This window comes from Microcaecilia unicolor, chromosome 1 (assembly GCF_901765095.1).
Source record: "Microcaecilia unicolor chromosome 1, aMicUni1.1, whole genome shotgun sequence".
NCBI classification, from domain to species: Eukaryota; Metazoa; Chordata; class Amphibia; order Gymnophiona; family Siphonopidae; genus Microcaecilia; species Microcaecilia unicolor.
This window is the reverse complement of record NC_044031.1, coordinates 345,896,487-345,918,348: the sequence shown is the minus strand read 5'-3', so window position 1 is coordinate 345,918,348 and position 21,862 is coordinate 345,896,487. Positions and strand designations below refer to the sequence as shown.

Sequence of the window (21,862 nt, the reverse complement as noted above, 5' to 3'; positions counted from 1 at the left end):
CCGGATTTAGAGATGGGCGTCCTCGGTTTTCCCCCATAATGGAAACCGATGGCGCCCATCTCAAAAATGAATAAATCCAAAGCATTTGGTCATGGGAGGGGCCAGGATTCGTAGTGCACTGGTCCCCCTCACATGCCAGGACACCAACCGGGCACCCTAGGGGGCACTACAGTGGACTTCACAAATTGCTCCCAGGTACATAGCTCCCTTACCTTGGGTGCTGAGCCCCCCGAAACCCACTCCCCACAACTACACACCATAGCCCTAAGGGGTGAAGGGGGGCTCAGTGGGTTTTGGGTGGGTTTTGGAGGGCTCCCATTTTCCACCACAAGTGGAACAGGTAGGGGGGGTGGGCCTGGGTTCACCTACTTGAAGTCCACTGCACCCACTAAAACTGCTCCAGGTTATACTGCTGTCATGGACCTGAGTATGACATTTGAGGCTGGCAAAAAAAGTTTTGAAAGTTGTTTTTTTGAGGGTGGGAGGGGGTTAGTGACCACTGGGGGAGTCAGGGGAGGTGATCCACGATTCCCTCCGGTGGTCATCTGGTCAGTTTGGGCACATTTTTGGGACTTGGACCTGAAAATAAAAGGGACCAAATAAAGTGGACCAAATTTTCGCCATGGACACCCTTCTTTTTTCCATTATCAGCCTAGGGCGCCCATCTCTTAACCACGCCCCGGCACGCCCCTGTCCTGCCTTCGCTACCCTTCCGACACGCCCCCGGGTACTTCGGCCATCCCGGTGACAGAAAGCAGTTGGGGACGCCCAAAATTGGCTTTCGATTATGCCAATTCTGGCGCCCCTGAGAGAAGGATGCCCATCTCCCGATTTGTGTCGAAAGATGGGCGTCCTTCTCTTTCGAAAATAAGCTGGTATGGAGACTCTGCCAGATTTCCAAAGTGAAAGTATGCACATATTTTCACTTTGAAACTTACTCCTGGAAAATTATTAAATTATTTTGTATGTACTTTTGGAAATCCACAAATATACATGTTAAAGCCCCACCAAACACCTCTACTGTGGACATGCAAGTCCTACATGCATATCTTTACTCCCAAATCTGGGCAGCAATCGGTAAAAGCTCATTTCCATTGGTAAAGCACTGTTTTACCTATGGAGGGAGGCTAAAAGAGTTCCTAGGCTATGAAGGCACATATGTTGCACCTGATTTATAAAGACAACATATGTACTTATGTATCTTTATAAATTAGCCTTCCTGAAAACTCCTATACAAAGTTACACCTGCTGCAACACATGAATAGCTTGCAGCGGGTAAGAATCAATAATTATGGATGTATTTTGAAGATAAAAACATAAATGCTATGCAGATCCTGTCCCCAGGAATGGTTAAAAATGAGCAAGGAGTGGAGTAAAAACATCACGCATTAAAGTGCTAGAATTCTGTACATTTACATGCTCAAGGAGTGCATAAATGCGAGCACCCAGTTAGTTTTATAGTATTATTCCCATGAGGGGTTTGTAGCAATACATAGTTTGACTGAAAACCCCACCCACAGAAAAGGCTGTACAAAGGTTTGTGAATATTTTCCATAGGTAAATTTCAAAGAGGAAATATTTTAAAATCTGCAGGTAAAACGTACCCACACACTTTGTAATTGTGGACAGTATTAAAATTGCCTTCATAGTAGAAGCTAGGCGTGTCCACATGTATCTCTATAACTATGGAAAGATGGGAGTAACATGCAGCATATTAACTGTTAGCACACTGTAATTCCTGCATTAAACAGCTATCTCCAGGCAGGGCATGGGCAGAAACAGCGCCTTACAGTTAACACAGAGATAGCTACTATCTATTGATTAATAGCACAGTGGATACCTCAAAAGTGCATTTTCGTCTTTGCAGTTAATGTGTGGTAATTTTATCTACATGAACTGCATGAGAAAAATGTTGCAAATAAGCTCCCACCCTTTAACAGTTAACATAAAGGTTTTCCAGTTACCACGTTAATTTTGGCCAGTACTATATGGTAACTGCTTAGTACACAGGGGTCTTAACATTTATTTCCAAGACAAATTTTGAAACAAGAAATATTAATGCATAAGCATATTTAAATATGTACAAAAATGAAGACCCCAAAAAGGCATAGGTTCCAAGAGCACTGCAAAATAACACAATGTAACTTTTCTCCCATCAGAGAGCTTTACTTGCTAAGTCTTTGATAGCTGATCTTTCTTTTCATTGCAGATTACTTCAAATGAGAAACACTTAGAGAGCCTAAAGAATGGTGGTGATGCTCTTATCTGCACATTAGAGACACTGGCCCAAACTGCCAGGTGAGCTCCCTCAGGCTTTCAGGAATTTCCAAGGCTGTGAGCACCTCCCTCCCTTTCTTCTGACACAATTGTAATCACCTCAACTCGGTGCACTACAAACATCTCATATATATTACATCCCTTCTTCAAAACTCTGCTGTCCTCAAAACTGCTTTTATTCAAAGCTTTTTTCTTTCTTCTTTAGTTGTGGTATACTTTGATGCTTATATGTGGGAGGCCACAACTAAGTTGTTCAACCTAATCTTTTTTTTTCTTCTTTCCTTTCATATCTCTTCTTTTTAATCAGATACTGGCTTATTGTTCACTAGAATGCTGGCAGAAAAATCTGATTTTTTTTCTGTTTTCTGAGTAGTAGTTATTGAAGAAATGACGATCATATAATGCATAGTCAAAGAGCAAATTATATATAATACTTCTTGAACACTTCCTGGTATGTGGTTTGAAATTGATTCTCTGAAGACAAGCAGTTGAAAGAGTCATTGAACCATACTTGGTGCCCAACAAAGAATTTTTGGAAAGGTTTTTCTCTACCTAATCATAGTGGTTGCCATGCTGATGTGGCCTTGTGACTTCTCTCAGCTGGGTTTTGATTGTCATGCTCATTGGACACATTTTCCTTTCCATGGTCCTTCAGAGCTCAAAAAGCTGTTTTGTATTTGCTTTGTCTTTTTGGTTTTTTTACTTCATGTCCTTTACCTCCAAGATAAATTTTCTTACATTAATACTTCTGAAAAGTAATTAGCACACATACATTTTAGTACACTACCATGAAATGACATTTTTGTATTATTTTGTACCTCATTACCATAAATGTTGCCTTAAAATTCTCAAAAGTTAATTTACATATGTTAAAAGTGCTTTAAATGTGCAATTGTCGTAAAAGGGACATAACAAATGGATACCAAATCTCCAAGAACTCTTTTCATTTAAACACTTCTGAGTTGATAGCAATCATCATTCTCCGAGGACAAGCAGGCTGCTTGTTCTCACTGATGGGTCGGCGGCCCAGGAACGGCAATTCTCCAGAGCAAAATAAACAAAACTTTGCCAGAGCATTCCAGTGCTTGGGGTGCGCGCACCGCGCATGCACGGCCATTTTCCTGCCCGTCACGCAAGAGTCCCGCTCAGTTTTTCTTTTTCCGTGGTGGAGAGTGGCTGCTTCGTCTGTCTTTCTCCTCAGCCCAGAGAAAGAACCTTCGTTTTTGACAACTTTTTTGGAGTTCTTTCTCCCTCTTTACTCTTATTTTGTTTCTTTACCCTGTCTATAAACTAAAAAAAAAAAAAAAAGTCCCTTATTTCTTAGTTTGGCCCTTTTAAGTTTCCTTTCATTTTCGTTGCAGCCCTCTTAAGCGTTTTCTCATTTTTGTGCCCTTTTAATTGGCACAATCGAGAATTTTGACTTTGCCGCTGCTATTTTTCAATCCATGTCATCGAGGACGCCCAGCGGCTTCAAGAAGTGTACCCGGTGCAACCGGTCGATCTCAGGTACCGATCCCCAGGTGCCTTGGGCCTGACCATCGCCCAGACGCATGTAAGTTGTGTCTTAGCCTTAAAAAGCGGACACAGGCGTCAAGAAAAGCTCTTCAGGACCGTCTTTTCGGAGCTTCAACCGGTTGTTCGGCGTCGACATCAGTACCGAGGTCGGCGTTGTCGATATCGGCACCGAAGATGGCATCGACTTCAGGAGCGCAGGTAATGGCTGGGAGCAGTGAGCCGTCGAGTGGGTCTCCGCCTGTCTCGAAGTCTCCTGTTGTGCAGGCCCCAGGGGACCGACCACACTCGGACCCGACCCCAAGGAGGCGTGTGGATTCCATGTCCTCCTCGTCGATACTGAGGAGTATCGATGATGTGCATCGAGCGAAGGCGAAGAAGCATCGTTATTGGTCTCCTTCCAAGCACGGTACCAGGAGCTCCGGGGATGTCGAAGAACTATGTACCTGTGAAGCGCCAACGCCGGGAGGACCGCTCACCCTCCATTCAAGAGGTATCGGTGCGTCGGTCTTCGGGCAGCCCGGTACCGCCTCCTCGACTTCCACAGTTTCTGACGCTGATTCTTGCACCAACCCTGCAGCCTTGCTCGACAGCGACTCTAGACGAGTGCATCCGAGCCATTCTTCCCGGTCTCCTGGAGGGGTTGCGTCAGCCTGCTCCGGTACTGAGGGTGCTTGCGCCCTCCGTACCGTTGATGGAAGCGGCAACTGGCTTTATGCCTGTGGTGGTCTCCGACGCCGGTACAGCCTGCGGCATCGGCTGCCACCCAGGTCGACTCCCCATCGACATCGATGGAGGGAGCTTCATCGCCGCCAGCATGGGAGTCAACCTCTCGGCATCGCCATCGAGGACTTGGTTCCTCGGCGTCGAGACGGGCCCGGTTTCGGACTGCAGTTAAGGAACTCTTGTCTGATACCGATGAGGATGCCTTGTGGGATGAAGGGGAGGATCCCAGGTATTTCTCTTCTGAGGAGTCTTGTGGTCTTCCTTCTGATCCCACTCCTTCACCTGACAGGAAGCTTTCTCCACCAGAGAGTCTCTCCTTCTCGTCATTTTCCAGGAAATGTCTGTGGCTATTCCCTTCCCGGTGGTATCTGAGGATGAGCCCAGGACTGAGATGCTCGAGCTCCTTGATTATCCTTCGCCACCTAAGGAGTCATCCACCGTTCCTTTGCATAATGTGCTCAAGGTAACACTTATGCAGAACTGGGGAAGAGGGGTTGGTGGTTGAGAGGCTAGGATGGGGGAGGGCAGACTTATACGGGGTCTGTGCCGGAGCCGGTGATGGGAGGTGGGACTGGTGGTTGGGAGGCGGGAAATACTGCTGGACAGACTTATACGGTCTGTGCCCTGAAAAAGACAGGTACAAATCAAGGTAAGGTATACACATATGAGTTTATCGTGGGCAGACTAGATGGACCGTGCAGGTCTTTTTCTGTCGTCATCTACTATGTTACTAAGTAATCCCACCATTCCTAAGAAAGCTGAGTCCCAATATCAGATTCACGGAGAACCTGTGCTGATAAAGTCCCAGTTACCTCACGATTCTATGGTTGTAGATTCCGCTCTCAAGTTCTAGAGACTTTGCCTCGGCGCCCCTGGGACTCTAGAACCCTGGACTCTTTTGTGAGGCAGGCGTATCAGGCCTCTATGCTGGCAGCCAAAGTTCAGTTTTACCAGCTCTACACGAGCATCCACTTGAGGAATACGGTGAAGCAACTGGCGGACTTGGTCGATAAGCTCCCTCCAGAGCAAGCCAGGCCTTTTCAGGAGGTGGTCAGGCAGTAGAAGGCATGTCAAATTCCTGTCCAGGGGTGCTTATGATACTTTTGATGTTGCATCCAGAATCGCTGCCCAAGGTATAGTGGTGCGCAGACTCTCATGTCTTTGTGCCTCTGACCTGGACAATCGAGTCCAGATTGCGGATGTCCCTTGCCACTACTACTACTATTTAGCATTTCTATAGCGCTACAAGGCGTATGCAGCGCTGCACAAACATAGAAGAAAGACAGTCCCTGCTCAAAGAGCTTACAATCTAATAGACAAAAATAAAGTAAGCAAATCAAATCAATTAATGTGAACGGGAAGGAAGAGAGGAGGGTAGGTGGAGGCGAGTGGTTACAAGTGGTTACGAGTCAAAAGCAATGTTAAAGAGGTGGGCTTTCAGTCTAGATTTAAAGGTGGCCAAGGAATAGGGCAAGACATAGGGGCTCAGGAAGTTTATTCCAGGCGTAGAAGGCGCGAAGTCTGGAGTTGGCAGTAGTGGAGAAGGGAACAGATAAGAAGGATTTATCCATGGAGCGGAGTGCACGGGAAGGGGTGTAGGGAAGGACGAGTGTGGAGAGATACTGGGGAGCAGCAGAGTGAGTACATTTATAGGTTAGTAGAAGAAGTTTGAACAGGATGCGAAAATGGATAAATGGATCCTCGCTCTTGTCCAACACAGACCTTGCTTGAATACCTTCTACACTTGTCAGAGTCTGGTCTCAAGACCAACTCCTTAAGATTTCATCTTAGCGCAATTAGTGCTTATCACCGACATGTAGAGCCTTTAGTTGTTCGCTTCATGAGAGGTTTGCTTTTGTCAAAGCCCTCTGTCAAACCTCCACCAACTGGCTCGTTGGGATCTTAGCGTCGTTCTCACCCAGCTGATGAAGCCTCCCTTTGAGCCACTGAACTCCTGCCATCTGAAGAACTTGACCTGGAAGGTCATTTTCTTGGTGGCTGTTACTTTAGCTCATAGAGTCAGTGAGCTCCAAGCCTTGGTAGTGCATGCTCCTTATCTCAAGTTTCATCACAACAGAGTAGTCCTCCACACACACACCCTAAGTTCTTGCCGAAGGTGATGTCGGAGTTCCATCTGAACTAGTCAATTGTCTTGCCAACATTTTTTCCCCGTCCTTATACCCGCCCTGCTGAGCGTCAGTTGCACACCTTGGTCTGCAAAAGAGCATTGGCCTTTTACGTGGAGCGGACAAGCCCCTTCAGACAGTCCGCCCAAATGTTTGTTTCTTTGGATCCCAACAAAAGGGGAGTCACAGTCGGGAAACGCACCATTTCCTGTTGGCTAGCAGATTGCATTTCCTTCACTTAAGCCCAAGCTGGGCTGACTCTTGAGGGCCATGTCACGGCTCATAGTGTTAGGTCCATGGCAGCGTCGGTGGCCCACTTGAAGTCAGCCACTATAGAAGAGATTTGCAAGGCTGCGACATGGTCATCAAGCCACATATTCAGCAGGATACCCGACGTGACAGTCTTCTGCAGAATCTGTTCGGGGTTTTTGATCCAACTCCACCCCCCAAAGCCCATTTCTACTCTGTTCCAGGCTGCACTCTTAGATGTTTCTGCTTTAGGTGAATCTCAGTTATGTCCTCGCCGTTGTGAGGCCCAATTAACCTTTTTTGTTGTTTTGAGTGAGCCTGGGTGCTAGGGATACCCCATCAGTGAGAACAAGCAGCCTGCTTGTCCTCGGAGAAAGCGAAGATACATACCTGTAGCAGGTATTCTCCGAGGACCGCAGGCTGATGTTCTCACAAACCCGCCCACCTCCCCTTTGGAGTTGTCCTTTAATTCTTGCTTTTGGATATAACTGAGCAGGACTCTCGCGCAACAGGCAGGAAGATGGCTGCGCATGCGTGCTGGAAGGCTCTGGCAAAGTTTTATTTTGCTGTGGAGAATTGCCGTTCCTGGGCCGCCATGGACGCCGACCCATCAGTGAGAACAATCAGCCTGCTGGCCTCGGAGAATACCTGCTATAGGTATGTATCTTCGCTTTACATAAGCATTGCCAATCTGGGACAGACCAAAAATCCATCAAGCCCAGTATCCTGTTTCCAATACAGGTCACAAGTACCTGGTAAGATCTCAGAACAGTAAAACAGATTGTATGCTGCTTATCCTAGAAATAAGCAGTGGATTTTCCCAAGTCCATATTAATAATGGCTTATGAACTTTTCTTTTAAACCCTAAGTTAACTGCTTTTACCGCATTTTCTGACAGTGAATCCCAGAGCTTAATTACATGTTGAGTGAAGAAATATTTTCTCCAGTTTGTTGTAATTTACTACTTAGTAGCTTCATTGCATGCCCCCTATTCCTAGTATTTTTGGAAAGAGTAAAGAAGCAATTACCCATTCCACTCCACTCAATATTTTATATACCTCTGTCATATCTCCCCTCAGCCATCTTATCCAAACTGAAGAGCCCTAGCCACTTTATCCTTTCCTCATAAGGAAGTCATCCCCTCCTCTTTATTATTTTTGTCACCTTTTTCTGTACCTTTTCTAATTCCTCTATATATTATTTAAGATTCAGTGACCAGAATTGCATATAGTATTCAAGGTGTGTTTGCACAAACATTTTCACATCTCACATTCTAGTTTTCAAAATGGTGCTAGAATGTGAGATGTGAAAATTACTGTGGTGCATCATATGGAGCAAGCACAGCCTATGAGGAAGCTTTACTGAGGTAAAACGGTGGACCCATCGGGCATTCAAAGATAAGTGCTTGCAATTATTGGCGTTTTGTTAAATATTTATCACCACAATTGGGAAAAATATTTTTGAGAGCACCATATCTGTTAATAAATTATTAATATTAAGAATTTTTTTTAAATGGGAGTTTTTGACCAATGCTAGACAAAAAGTCATGGTACTCAAGGTACTGACATAACTGCTGCTGACGGTTTCTGAGGTCATTTCTCCCAGAATAAGAAAAAAAATGCTAAGCAAATGAGGGAATAAAATATGTGCAAGATATGAAGGTTCCCAAAGACAAAAAACACCCCCAAATCACAAATGTTGAAACACATACCAGAAAATGTAGATGGAAAGTGATAACCACAAATGCTCGCAGTCTAAGCAATAAAGTTCATGACCTTCAAGCCCTGATGTTGGAGGCAGACTTAGACATTGTTGCAGTCACGGAGACGTGGCTAAATGGTTCCCATGAATGGGATGCAAACATACCGGGTTATAATCTATTTAGGAAGGATAGAGAGGGTCGGAAAAGGTGGAGGAGTAGCTCGATAAATGACATCGAGGCAACTGAAATTTCAGGGACCTGGGGAAAGGAAGAAGCGATATGGATCACCTTAAAAAGAGATGATAAAACCTCTGTACACGTGGGTGTTGTCTACAGACCTCCGACACAATTGGATGATCTAGTTAAAAGTCTGGTCACAGATATCCATAAGTTGGGAAAGAAGACAGAGGTGCTGTTGCTGGGAGATTTCAATCTGCTGGATGTAGATTGAAAAGTTCTGTCTGCGGAATCAGAAAAAAAGTAGAGAGATCGTGGATGCTTTTCAAAGTGCTCTGCTCAGACAAATGGTGACGGAACCCACGAGGGAGGGAGTGACGCTGGATCTGGTGCTCACAAATGGGGATAGTGTGTCAAATGTCCGAGTGGGTGCCCACCTGGGCGGCAGTGACCATCAAACGGTTTGGTTTGATATGACAACTAAAGTGGAGGGCGGCCACTCACTCAAAAATCAAAGTCCTGGATTTCAAGCATGCTGACTTTAGTAAAATGGGGGAATACCTAAGGAAGGAGCTGATGGGATGGGAGGATGAACGAGAAGAGGAAGGACAGTGGTCCAAGCTGAAAGAAGCTATAAATAGGGCCACAAACCTTTATGTAAGGAGAGTAAATAAAAGCAAGAGATAAAGGAAACCGATATGGTTCTCCAAACAAGTGGCTGAGAAAATAAAGGCTAAAGAGTTGGCATTCCTGAAATACAGAAAAACTCAAGAAGAGAAACACGGGGAGGAATACCGGATGAAACTGAAAGAAGCCAAGCACGAGCGGAAGAACAAAAGGAGGGGTGACAAAAATTTCTTCAGGTATATTAGTGAAAGGAGGAAGACTAAAAAGGGAATTGTGAGACTGAAAGATGCTGTGAACCGCTATGTAGATAATGGTGAAGAAAAAGCAAATTTGCTAAATAGATACTTTTGTTCTGTTTTCACATGTGAGAATGGAGTGGATATAGCTCCGTTCACGGAAGAGAGTGTGTATGAACAACTTAAAAATCTAAAGGTGGACCAAGCAGTGGGACCGGATGGGATCCACCCCAGGATATTGAGGGAGCTCAGAGAGGTTCTGGCGGGTCCTCTTAAAGATTTAATAAATCCTTGCAGACGGGAGAGGATTAGAGAACGGCGGAGGTGGTCCCTCTTCACAAAAGTGGTGATAGGGAAGAAGCTGGAAACTACAGGCCGGTAAGCCTCACTTCGGTTATTGGAAAAGTAATGGAAGCGATGCTGAAGGAAAGGATAGTGAATTTCCTGAAAGCCAATAAGTTGCAAGATCCGAGACAACATGGTTTTACCAAAGGGAAATCGTGCCAAACGAATCTCATTGAATTCTTTGATTGGATGACAGGATAATTGAATCAGGGACGAGCTATAGACGTAATCTACTTAGATTTCAGCAAAGCTTTTGACACGGTTCCCCACAGGAGGCTCTTAAATAAACTGGATGGGCTGAAGATAGGACCCGAAGTGGTGAACTGGATTAGGAACTGGTTGACGGACAGACGCCAGAGGGTGGTGGTTAATGGAATTCGCTCGGAGGAGGGAAAAGTGAGTAGTGGAGTGCCTCAAGGATCGGTGCTGGGGCCGATTCTGTTCAATGTATTTGTGAGTGACATTGCCGAAGGGTTAGAAGGTAAAGTTTGCCTATTTGCGGATGATACTAAGATCTGTAACAGAGTGGACACCTGGGAGGGAGTGGAAAACATGAGAAAGGGTCTCAGGAAGCTAGAAGAATGGTCTAAGGTTTGGCAATTAAAATTCAATGTGAAGAAATGCAAAGTGATGCACTTAGGGAATAGAAATCCACGGGAGACATATGTGTTAGGCGGTGAGAGTCTGATAGGTACAGACGGGGAGAGGGATCTTGGGGTGATAGTATCTGAGGATTTGAAGGCGACGAAACAGTGTGACAAGGCGGTGGCCGTAGCTAGAAGGTTGTTAGGCTGTATAGAGAGAGGTGTGACCAGCAGAAGAAAGGGGGTGTTGATGCCCCTGTATAAGTCGTTGGTGAGGCCCCACCTGGAGTATTGTGTTCAGTTTTGGAGGCCATATCTTGCTAAGGATATAAAAAGAATTGAAGCGGTGCAAAGAAAAGCTACGAGAATGGTATAGGATTTGCGTTACAAGACGTATGAGGAGAGACTTGCTGACCTAAACACATATACTCTGGAGGAAAGGAGAAACAGGGGTGCTATGATACAGACGTTTAAATATTTGAAAGGTATTAATCCGCAAACGAACCTTTTCCGGAGAGGCGAAGGCAGTAGAACGAGAGGACATGAAATGAGATTGAAGGGGGGCAGACTCAAGAAAAACGTCAGGAAGTATTTTTTCACGGAAAGACTAGTGGATGCTTGGAATGCCCTCCCGCGGGAGGTGGTGGAAAAGAAAACGGTAACTGAATTCAAACATGCGTGGGATAAACATAAAGGAATCCTGTTCAGGAGGAATGGACCCTCAGGAGCTTAGCCGAGATTGGGTGGCAGAGCCGGTGGGGGGAGGCGGGGCTGGTGGTTGGGAGGCAGGGATAGTGCTGGGCAGACATACGGTCTGTGCCAGAGCCGGTGCTGGGAGGCGGGACTGGTGGTTGGGAGGCGGGGGATAGTGCTGAGCAGACTTATACGGTCTGTGCCGGGGCTGGTGGTTGGGAGGCGGGGATAGTGCTGTGCAGAATTATACGGTCTGTGCCAGAGTCGGTGGTTGGGAGGCGGGGATAGTGCTGGGCAGACTTATACGGTCTGTGCCAGAGCCAGTGGTTGGGAGGCGGAGATAGTGCTGGGCAGACTTATATGGTCTGTGCCCTGAAGAGGACAGGTACAAATCAAGGTAGGGTATACCCAGAAAGTAGCACATATGAGTTTATCTTGTTGGGCAGACTGGATGGACTGTGCAGGTCTTTTTCTGCCGTCATCTACTATGTTACTATGTTTTTTTGTAATTTGAAGTGTGTTGGGACCATTGAGGTAGCTCTGTTTGGAGTTTCTCCATTGAGAATACTGATCATTCAACTCTACTCTCTGTTTTTTTTTTGTTTTTTTTATTTTTATTTATTTTTGTACCCCACGCTTTCCCATTCATGGTAGGCTCAATGCGGCTTACATGGGGCAATGGAGGGTTAAGTGACTTGCCCAGAGTCACAAGGCGCTGCCTGTGCCTGAAGTGGGAATCAAACTCAGTTCCTCAGTTCCCCAGGACCAAAGTCCACCACCCTAACCACTAGGCCACTCCTCCACTTTTCTATCTTTTAACCATTTTTAAATCCACAAAAGGACATTACCTCCTATCCCATGACTTTCTGATTTCCTCAGGAGTCTTTCATGAGGTACTTTGTCAAATGCCTTTTGAAAATCCAGATGCACAATATTGACCAGCTCACCTTCATCCACATGTTTATTCACCCTTTCAAAGAAATGTAGTAGATTGGTGTGACAAGATTTCCCATCTTGGCTTTGTCTCATTAATCTATTCTTTCCACTTGTAATAACATATGCATCCTCCAATATTATGTTCACTGACATTACTACAAATGTCTGAAATAAGGTCACAAATGACTTAGGTTGTGAAGACACATCTCTTTAATATGACATACCATAATGACTTATAATTGGAACTGTAATTCACCATCATTTACTTTAACAAAAGGATTACTCTCTTCCTATACCGAATTCACCATCATTTACTTAACAATAGGATTACTCTCTTCCTATACCGTATTGTTTAATTTTAATATGCAATCCATGTTCAATATGTGATACCATTTGTATATTTTCCCTTTTTTATCCAAGTGTTCATTTAGCATTCGTGTTCTATATATATTACCAATTGTATATGTATTCTGAAATGACATAAGTCATGACAGAAAATTGTAAGCCACATTGAGCCTGGGGTGGGGAAAATGTGGGATACAAATGCAACAAATAAATAAATAAATATCTGTACAAAGAATTCACCCAGAGCAGTTTGGGACCTGAATATCAGTTTTCTTGCCTTCTTTGCCAGTAAACTGAAATTCAAACTCATTAAAGCTGGCATCAAAATTTTGACTTCCAGACTTCACCTCTCCTCTCCCAGCTGGAATGGAGACAAGCCTCTGCTCAAGTATGAAGCCAGAGATTAGTTGAAGAGAGATTGAAGTATCAACCACTATAAAGCAAATATCTCCCTCCAATGGCGAATGAAAGACTCACTGAATAAACAAGAACAGAAAACCTACACCACAAGAGGAAAAATAGACCCGGTAATATTCTGGCAACAGATCTACCATAACGACTGGAGAATAAAAGCAGATACAATCCAATTCCTCTTAGAATGGGACGACAGATGCAGATCCATATTAGACAATATTGCTCCAACCCAAACCAGAACCTCACATAGAAAGAATTCAATACCATGGTTCAATGAAGAGCTGAAAAAAAACACAAGTTAGAAGGTTAGAACGAGCATGGAATAAAAAGAAAGATAACCTCACACTTAACGCCTGGAAACAACTCCAAAGAAAATACAAATATACCATAAGACAAACTAAAAGATCACATTACAAAACTGTAATTGGACTAAACTACAAAGACACACATAAACTCTTCCAGCTTGTGAATAAACTACTAGATATTACGCACCAGGAGCAGACAATCTCGCGAGATACTTCAACGAGAAAATCGTACAACTATGACTTAAGATACCTGTCAGTAACATCGACTATGCTGAACTCCTTGACTGTCTAGACCCAGACCCAGACCCTGGCATTTATCCAGCAGACAGAACCTGGACCAACTTCGAGACATTATCAGAGGCTATTATCTCCCAAACGCTCAAAAGATTTGCCAAATCTCATTGCAAACTAGATACAGTGGTGGAAATAAGTATTTGATCCCTTGCTGATTTTGTAAGTTTGCCCACTGACAAAGACATGAGCAGCCCATAATTGAAGGGTAGGTTATTGGTAACAGTGAGAGATAGCACATCACAAATTAAATCCGGAAAATCACATTGTGGAAAGTATATGAATTTATTTGCATTCTGCAGAGGGAAATAAGTATTTAATCCCTCTGGCAAACAAGACCTAATACTTGGTGGCAAAACCCTTGTTGGCAAGCACAGCGGTCAGACGTCTTCTGTAGTTGATGATGAGGTTTGCACACATGTCAGGAGGAATTTTGGTCCACTCCTCTTTGCAGATCATCTCTAAATCATTAAGAGTTCTGGCCTGTCGCTTGGCAACTCGCAGCTTCAGCTCCCTCCATAAGTTTTCAATGGGATTAAGGTCTGGTGACTGGCTAGGCCACTCCATGACCCTAATGTGCTTCTTCCTGAGCCACTCCTTTGTTGCCTTGGCTGTATGTTTTGGGTCATTGTCGTGCTGGAAGACCCAGCCACGACCCATTTTTAAGGCCCTGGCGGAGGGAAGGAGGTTGTCACTCAGAATTGTACGGTACATGGCCCCATCCATTCTCCCATTGATGCGGTGAAGTAGTCCTGTGCCCTTAGCAGAGAAACACCCCCAAAACATAACATTTCCACCTCCATGCTTGACAGTGGGGACGGTGTTCTTTGGGTCATAGGCAGCATTTCTCTTCCTCCAAACACGGCGAGTTGAGTTCATGCCAAAGAGCTCAATTTTTGTCTCATCTGACCACAGCACCTTCTCCCAATCACTCTCGGCATCATCCAGGTGTTCACTGGCAAACTTCAGACGGGCCGTCACATGTGCCTTCCGGAGCAGGGGGACCTTGCGGGCACTGCAGGATTGCAATCCGTTATGTCGTAATGTGTTACCAATGGTTTTCGTGGTGACAGTGGTCCCAGCTGCCTTGAGATCATTGACAAGTTCCCCCCTTGTAGTTGTAGGCTGATTTCTAACCTTCCTCATGATCAAGGATACCCCACGAGGTGAGATTTTGCGTGGAGCCCCAGATCTTTGTCGATTGACAGTCATTTTGTACTTCTTCCATTTTCTTACTATGGCACCAACAGTTGTCTCCTTCTCGCCCAGTGTCTTACTGATGGTTTTGTAGCCCATTCCAGCCTTGTGCAGGTGTATGATCTTGTCCCTGACATCCTTAGACAGCTCCTTGCTCTTGGCCATTTTGTAGAGGTTAGAGTCTGACTGATTCACTGAGTCTGTGGACAGGTGTCTTTCATACAGGTGACCATTGCCGACAGCTGTCTGTCATGCAGGTAACGAGTTGATTTGGAGCATCTACCTGGTCTGTAGGGGCCAGATCTCTTACTGGTTGGTGGGGGATCAAATACTTATTTCCCTCTGCAGAATGCAAATAAATTCATATACTTTCCACAATGTGATTTTCCGGATTTAATTTGTGATGTGCTATCTCTCACTGTTACCAATAACCTACCCTTCAATTATGGGCTGCTCATGTCTTTGTCAGTGGGCAAACTTACAAAATCAGCAAGGGATCAAATACTTATTTCCACCACTGTATATGTCCAAACAACCATATGACATCTGCCCCTCAACAATTTATAACAGACATAACGAAACACTTGAACTATATGCTACAAAATGGATTCTTCCCGAAGGAGAAAGGAAACATTCTACTCACCCCCATACCTAAAGACGCAAAGAAAAGTGCCAGTGAACTAACCAACTACAGGCCAGTAGCATCCATTCCCTTAATAACCAAACTAACGGAAGGGTTGGTGACCAAACAACTCACAAACTATTTAAATAAATAATTCTCAATACTCCACGACTCCCAGTCAGGATTTTGGTCCAACCACAGTACTGAAACAGTACTAGTCACTCTCATGACTAAATTCAAACAAATGATTGCAACTGGAAAGAACATTCTACTCCTACAATTTGACATGTCAAGCGCCTTCGACATGGTTGATCATGGAATACTACTACATATACTTGAGTACTTCGGAATTGGAGGTAATGTTCTCAATTGGTTCAAGGGATTCCTAACTACACGATCATACCAAGTGACATCTAACTTCACTACCTCAGCCACATGGACACCTGAATGTGGAGTCCCACAGGGATCCCCCCTCTCGCTGACTCTATTCAATTTAATGATGATACCCTTGGCCAAACTACTATCAAACCAAAACCTCAACCCATACATATACGCAGACGATGTAACGATCTACATCCCATTTAAACAAGATCTAAAGGAAATTTCCAATGACATCAGCCAAAGTCTCCACATCATGCACTCATGGGCGGATGCATTTCGGCTGAAACTTAATGCAGAAAAAACCCAATGCCTCTCAACATAACAAGAACAAATTCACAGCCATTAACACACCAAATCTGAACCTTCCAATTTCGGACACCCTAAAAATTCTTGGAGTTACCATCAATCGACATCTAACACTTGAGAACCATGCGAAAAACACAACCAAGAAGATGTTCCACTCAATGTGGAAATTAAAAAGAGTAAGACCTTTCTTCCCAAGAAATGTTTTCCGTAACCTGGTACAATCAATGGTGCTCAGTCATCTAGATGACTGCAACGCACTCTTCGCCGGCTGTAAAGAACAGATAATCAAGAAACTCCAGACAGCCCAGAACACAGCAGCTAGACTCATATTCGGCAAAACAAAATATGAAAGTGCTAAGCTCCTACGAGAAAAGCTGCACTGGCTCCCACTCAAAGAATGCACCACGTTCAAGGTTTGCTCCCTAGTTCACAAAATCGTTCATGGAGATGCACCAGCCTACATGTCAGACCTGATAGACATCACCCAGGAATGCCAAAAGATCATCCCGCAAATTGCTTGATCTGCACTTCTCTAGCTGCAAAGGTCTAAAATACAGATTAATGCACGCATCAAACTTTACTTACCTAAGCACACAGTTTTGGAATGCACTGCCGCGCAACTTAAAAACAATCTACGAATACGAACTTCCGAAAACTACTAAAGACCCATCTCTTTAACAAGGCATACCACAAAGATCAACCAATGTGAACGTACACAATTCCTCCACGTACATTCAGAACTGTCTTACATTATCTGCTTACTATACTACCATCATGTTTTTTCATTATCATGTTGCCCAAGATCCTTCTTGTTACACTACTATCATGTTTTTTTATAGTCTTGTTGCCCAGGATCCTACTGTAACACTGGATGTCTATTTTCTAATGTATTTGCACCAGGTGGGAAAATGTGGGATACAAATGCAATAAATAAATAAATGCATAGATATGAAAGGAAGGCAATGCGGGAGATTCCACTTACTTCCAAACAGCCATATCTACAAGTGAAGTCTGCAGAGACTTGGTCCCAAGCCTTCAATATTGATCTGAGATCTGTGGAGGACATCTACTACCACTACTACTTATCATTTCTATAACGCTACTAGACATACGCAGCGCTGTACACTTGAACATGAAGAGACAGTCCCTGCTCGACAGAGCTTACAACCTAATTAGGACAAACAAGAGATAAGGGAATATTAAAGTGAGGATGATAAAATAGGGTTCTGAACAAGTGAATAAGAGTTAGGAGTTAAAAGCAGCACCAAAAAGGTGGGCTTTTAGCTTAGATTTGAAGATGGCCAGAGATGGAGCTTGACTTAATGGTTCAGGAAGTCTATTCCAGGCATATGGTGCAGCAAGATAAAAGGAACGGAGTCTGGAGTTAGCGGTGGAGGAGAAGGATGCAGATAAGACAGATTTACCCAGTGCCCAGGGAGGAGTGGAAGGAGAGATGAGAGTGGAGAGGTATTGAGGAGCTGCAGAGTGAATGCACTTATAGGTCAATAAGAGGAGTTTGAACTATATGCAGAAACAGATAGGAAGCCAGTAAAGTGACTTGAGGAGAGGGCTAATATGAGCATAACGACACTGGCGGAATATTAGTTGTGCAGCAGAATTTTGAACAGATTGAAGAGGGGAGAGATGGCTAAGTGGGAGACCTATGAGAAGCAAGTTGCAATAGTCTAAGCGAGAGGTGATAAGTGTGGATGAGGGTTCTGGTAGTGTGCTCAGAAAGGAAAGGGTGAATTTTGGTGATATTATAAAGAACGACAGGTTTTAGCAGTCTGCAGAATATGTGCAGAGGAGGAGTCGAAGATGGCCCCAAGGTTATGAGCTGATGAGAGTGTTATCCACAGAAATAGAGAATGGGGGAAGAGGAGAGGTTGGTTTAGGGGGAAAGATAAGCTCAGTCTTTGTCATGTTTAGTTTCAGAAGGCGCTGAGACATCTAGGCAGCAATGTCAGACAGGCAGGCTGATACTGTGGCCTGGATTTCGGATGAGATTTCTGGTGTGGAAAGGTAGATCTGGGAGTCATCAGCATAAAGATGATACTGAAAACAATGGGATTAAATCAGAGTACCAAGGGAAGAAGTATAGATGGAGAAAAGAAGAGGTCCCAGGACAGATCCCTTTCTTACAAATACAGCCTCCAGTCTCCTACTACAACAGTTGGAAAATTCTGTGGCAGGTTTGCATGAATTTGCATGTTCCTTAGGATCCATAGCAGACAAGTCTAGATCATGTGGGTTATATGAACCAGTAGATGGAGATAGAAAAACAAAATAGTTCTATGCAATTCACCAGAAACCATGCAGCCTTAAAATGCCTAATATTTCTCTGTCTTCAGGGGTCTCTTATTCTGGTTCCAGACTTTTTCAGCCTTTGGATTTAAATCTTCACTCGCTGTGACCCAATATTTCTCTGTCTACAGTGGATGGTAGCAGACTAGCCATGCAGCTTCTGAACTGATGGAGCATGCAGGCACCCAGGGCTTTCCCCAGCTGAGCAAGAGATTTTTGGCACAAAGTCAGTGTTAAAAAAAAAAAAAAAAAAAAAGGCACTGCAAAGAGTAACCTAAGTTTCCTCCCCCCTGCCCTCCAGCATTTGTTTCTTTGCCTACCACTCAAATAACCCCCCACCCCCAGTGATGCCCAACATGTCTCCTTTCCTCCTCTCCTGTGGTACATTTCTCCCTTCCCTTCTTCTTCCCAGCATTCCCTCTTCTTCCTTCCTCTCCTCCATAGTGCCCAGCATTTCTCCCTTCCCCCGATGGTATCCAGCATTTCTCTTCTCTCCTACCATGGTGTCCAGAATTCCTCCTTCCCTCATCTCTGCCATGGTTCTTTTCTCCCTTCCCCTCTCCCCCCCCCCCCCCCCATGGTGTCCAGCATTTCTCTTTCCCTCCTGTCCCTGTGGTGTCCAGCATTTCCCTTTTCCTCTCCCCCATATGATGTCCAACATTTCTTCCCTCCCCTCCCATGGTGTACAGCATTTCCTTACACCTTCCCCTACCCCTCCCTAGTGGTCTCCAGCATTTCTCTCCTTCCCACTCTTTCTCCTTCTTTCCACCTCTCCTGTGACATTATCCCCTCCCCGGGATGGCAACAGCCCTGGTGTAACACCAAAAGCATCAGGGCCAACAGATGCAGGGCTCTGTATATCTATGTATACTCAAGGCCTACTGGCTTCTGCCCTTCCAAAACAGGAAGTTTGGATCCTGATGCTTTTGGTGTCATGTTGGCTGGAGTGTCACAGCCCTGGAGGGGGAGGAAAAGTTTGAGGGTGCCATGGCACACATGGCTGCCCCCATTCCGACACAAGGTACCCACTTATTGCCACCATTATGTTCATCTATCATATTTATTCATAACAGTTTTCATCCTTTTTGCTGGCCTAACTTTATGGGTTAGTGGACTGAATATCACTGCCAACTGGTTAAGTGCCAGTTCCACACTTGGGTTACTCCAGCACAAACTGGCAGTGCTATGGAAGTCACAGGCAATACTCAGTAGCACTGCTTAGGACAGTATATAGAGAGTAACAGGTCAAATGTTGTTTTGAAGTTATTGTTTATGTATACAAATTTTGGATTCAGTTCTTTGAATGTGTTCTGTATTGTGATTAATAGTAACATAGTAGATGACGGCAGAAAAAGACCTGCACGGTCCATCCAGTCTACCCAACAAGATAACTCACATGTGCTACTTTTTGTGTATACCGTACCTTGATTTGTACCTGTCCTTTTCCGGGCACAGACCATATAAGTCTGCCCAACACTATCCCCGCCTCCCAACCACCAGCCCCGCCTCCCACCACCGGTTCTGGCACAGACCGTATAAGTCTGCCTAGCACTATCTCCGCCTCCCAACCACCAGTCCCGCCTCCCACCACCGGCTCTGGCACAGACCGTATAAGTCTGCCCAGCACAATCTCCGGCTCCCGCCACCGGCTTTGCCACCTAATCTCGGCTAAGCTCCTTAGGATCCATTCCTTCTGAACAGTATTCCTTTATGTTTATCCCACGCATGTTTGAATTCTGTTACTGTTTTCGTTTCCACCACCTCCCGTGGGAGGGCATTTTGTAAAAAGTATATGCAGGCCAACAAGTACATTTTAGCTAAACAGCTCAATGTCCTGCCAAAATGTATCCCTATATGAAAATGAAGGGCAAGGGGTTATTCTAGGAGTATGGTCAAAAGTTATCTGAGCCACATATTGGGTGGTCCTACCTACTACTACTACTTAACATTTCTATAGCACTACCAAGGTTACGCAGCGCTGTACAGTTTAACAAAGAAGGACAGTCCCTGCTCAAAGGAGCTTACAATCTAAAACAGGGGTTCATAACCAGTGGTGCACACACCCCCAAGAGATGTGGGAAGAGGTCAAACAAGATGCAGCTCAATGAAACTTTCTAGACAGAGTGAAAGCAGTTATTAGGACAGTTATTTATTTATTTATTTATTGCATTTGTATCCCACATTTTCCCACCTTTTTGCAGGCTCAATGTGGCTTACAATACATCATGAGTAGTGGAAATATATTAAAAAGACATTTCATGGTACAGAAGGATCTTGTACAACATGATAATGATAAAACATAATAGGATAACAAGCAGATATTAAAATACAGTTCTAGATATATATGGGGGAGTTATGTATATTCATATTGGTTATTGGTAATATAAATGTAATTTTAGTAGTATGTTAGCAGTGAGCAACAATGAAACATGTCAGTAGGCACTAGTGGACACATGGCTTAGGAAGGGGGTGGGTGAGTGAGTGTCACTGATCAGTTAAAGGGTTGCAGGAAATAAAAAAAAAAAAAAAGGTTAAGCAGTCAGAGCCATTGAATATCAGGCATTAATATAAGCAGAAAGCCACTGGGATATATGTGGACAGCCGCCATTTAACTGGATAAGTGCCGATATTCAGCCCTTAATCAGTTAAGTTAAACAGGCCAAAGCTAGGACTAGTATTTAAGCGGCCCTATTTGGCTGGTTAGCTTAATAGGTTAAGAGCTGAATATCAGTACCATGCATCGCCCACACAATAGTCAGCTTTGGCTTTAGCTGTTAAGGGAACATTCAGTGGCACTATCTACCTGGTTAGCTGGCTTTAAATATCAACCTCTAGATTAATTACATTGAGAATTGTATATTCTTGTCAATCAGCCCAATTATCTAGTTAATTTTTGTATTTTTTTTTTTTAATATACAGCTCTCATGCCGATGCAGTTGTTGCATCCTTGGCTTTTGAAATTCTCAGAGCAGTTGGACATTAAAGGAAAAGGATTACCAGACCAAGGAATTTTCGGCGCAACTCAAGCTTATATTCTTAGACAATATCACAATTCTTCTAAGAAATAAATATATAAACTGCAGCAGAGATGCATATAAATGAATGTATGAATGTAAATACTGGGTGAGAGGGGATTTTACCACTCTCAAGTAAGCACGGCAAGTCTGCTTTACAATACAATTCCAGAAATGCAAGAAAAGGAAAGTTTATTATGTCAATATAACAAATTATTTCTTTTGTTGTGAATTAGCAAAATAGCTATTCTGCATTATGTAATCTTGGCTAAACTAACAGGAAGTACTTTTAAAATTTGTGTGTTCTTATTAACATAGATTATAACAATTGTAATTTTATATTCAATTAAATTTGTTAGAATAAACATTTTCCACTGAGAAATTATTGCTTATGTGTGGCATGTGACACTGGGATTGGTCTCTCTACTAAAACTGCTAAAAATGTACACATAACAAGATTGAAAACATGTATCCAAAAAAGTACACAAACTTT

At 44.0% G+C, this 21,862-nt stretch overlaps 1 protein-coding gene across 1 annotated transcript in view; it reads left to right on the top strand.

Moving 5' to 3' along the window:
• Positions 1-21,661, top strand: part of ULK4 (unc-51 like kinase 4) — a gene marked incomplete in the record, with an annotated part of 1,752,451 nt that extends 1,730,790 nt beyond the window's left edge. Inside the window, 2 exon segments of the mRNA XM_030209369.1 lie at positions 2,210-2,298; positions 21,275-21,661. Of these exon segments, the coding sequence (XP_030065229.1) occupies positions 2,210-2,298; positions 21,275-21,338 (153 nt within the window).
• Between the last annotated feature and the right edge of the window lie 201 nt (positions 21,662-21,862).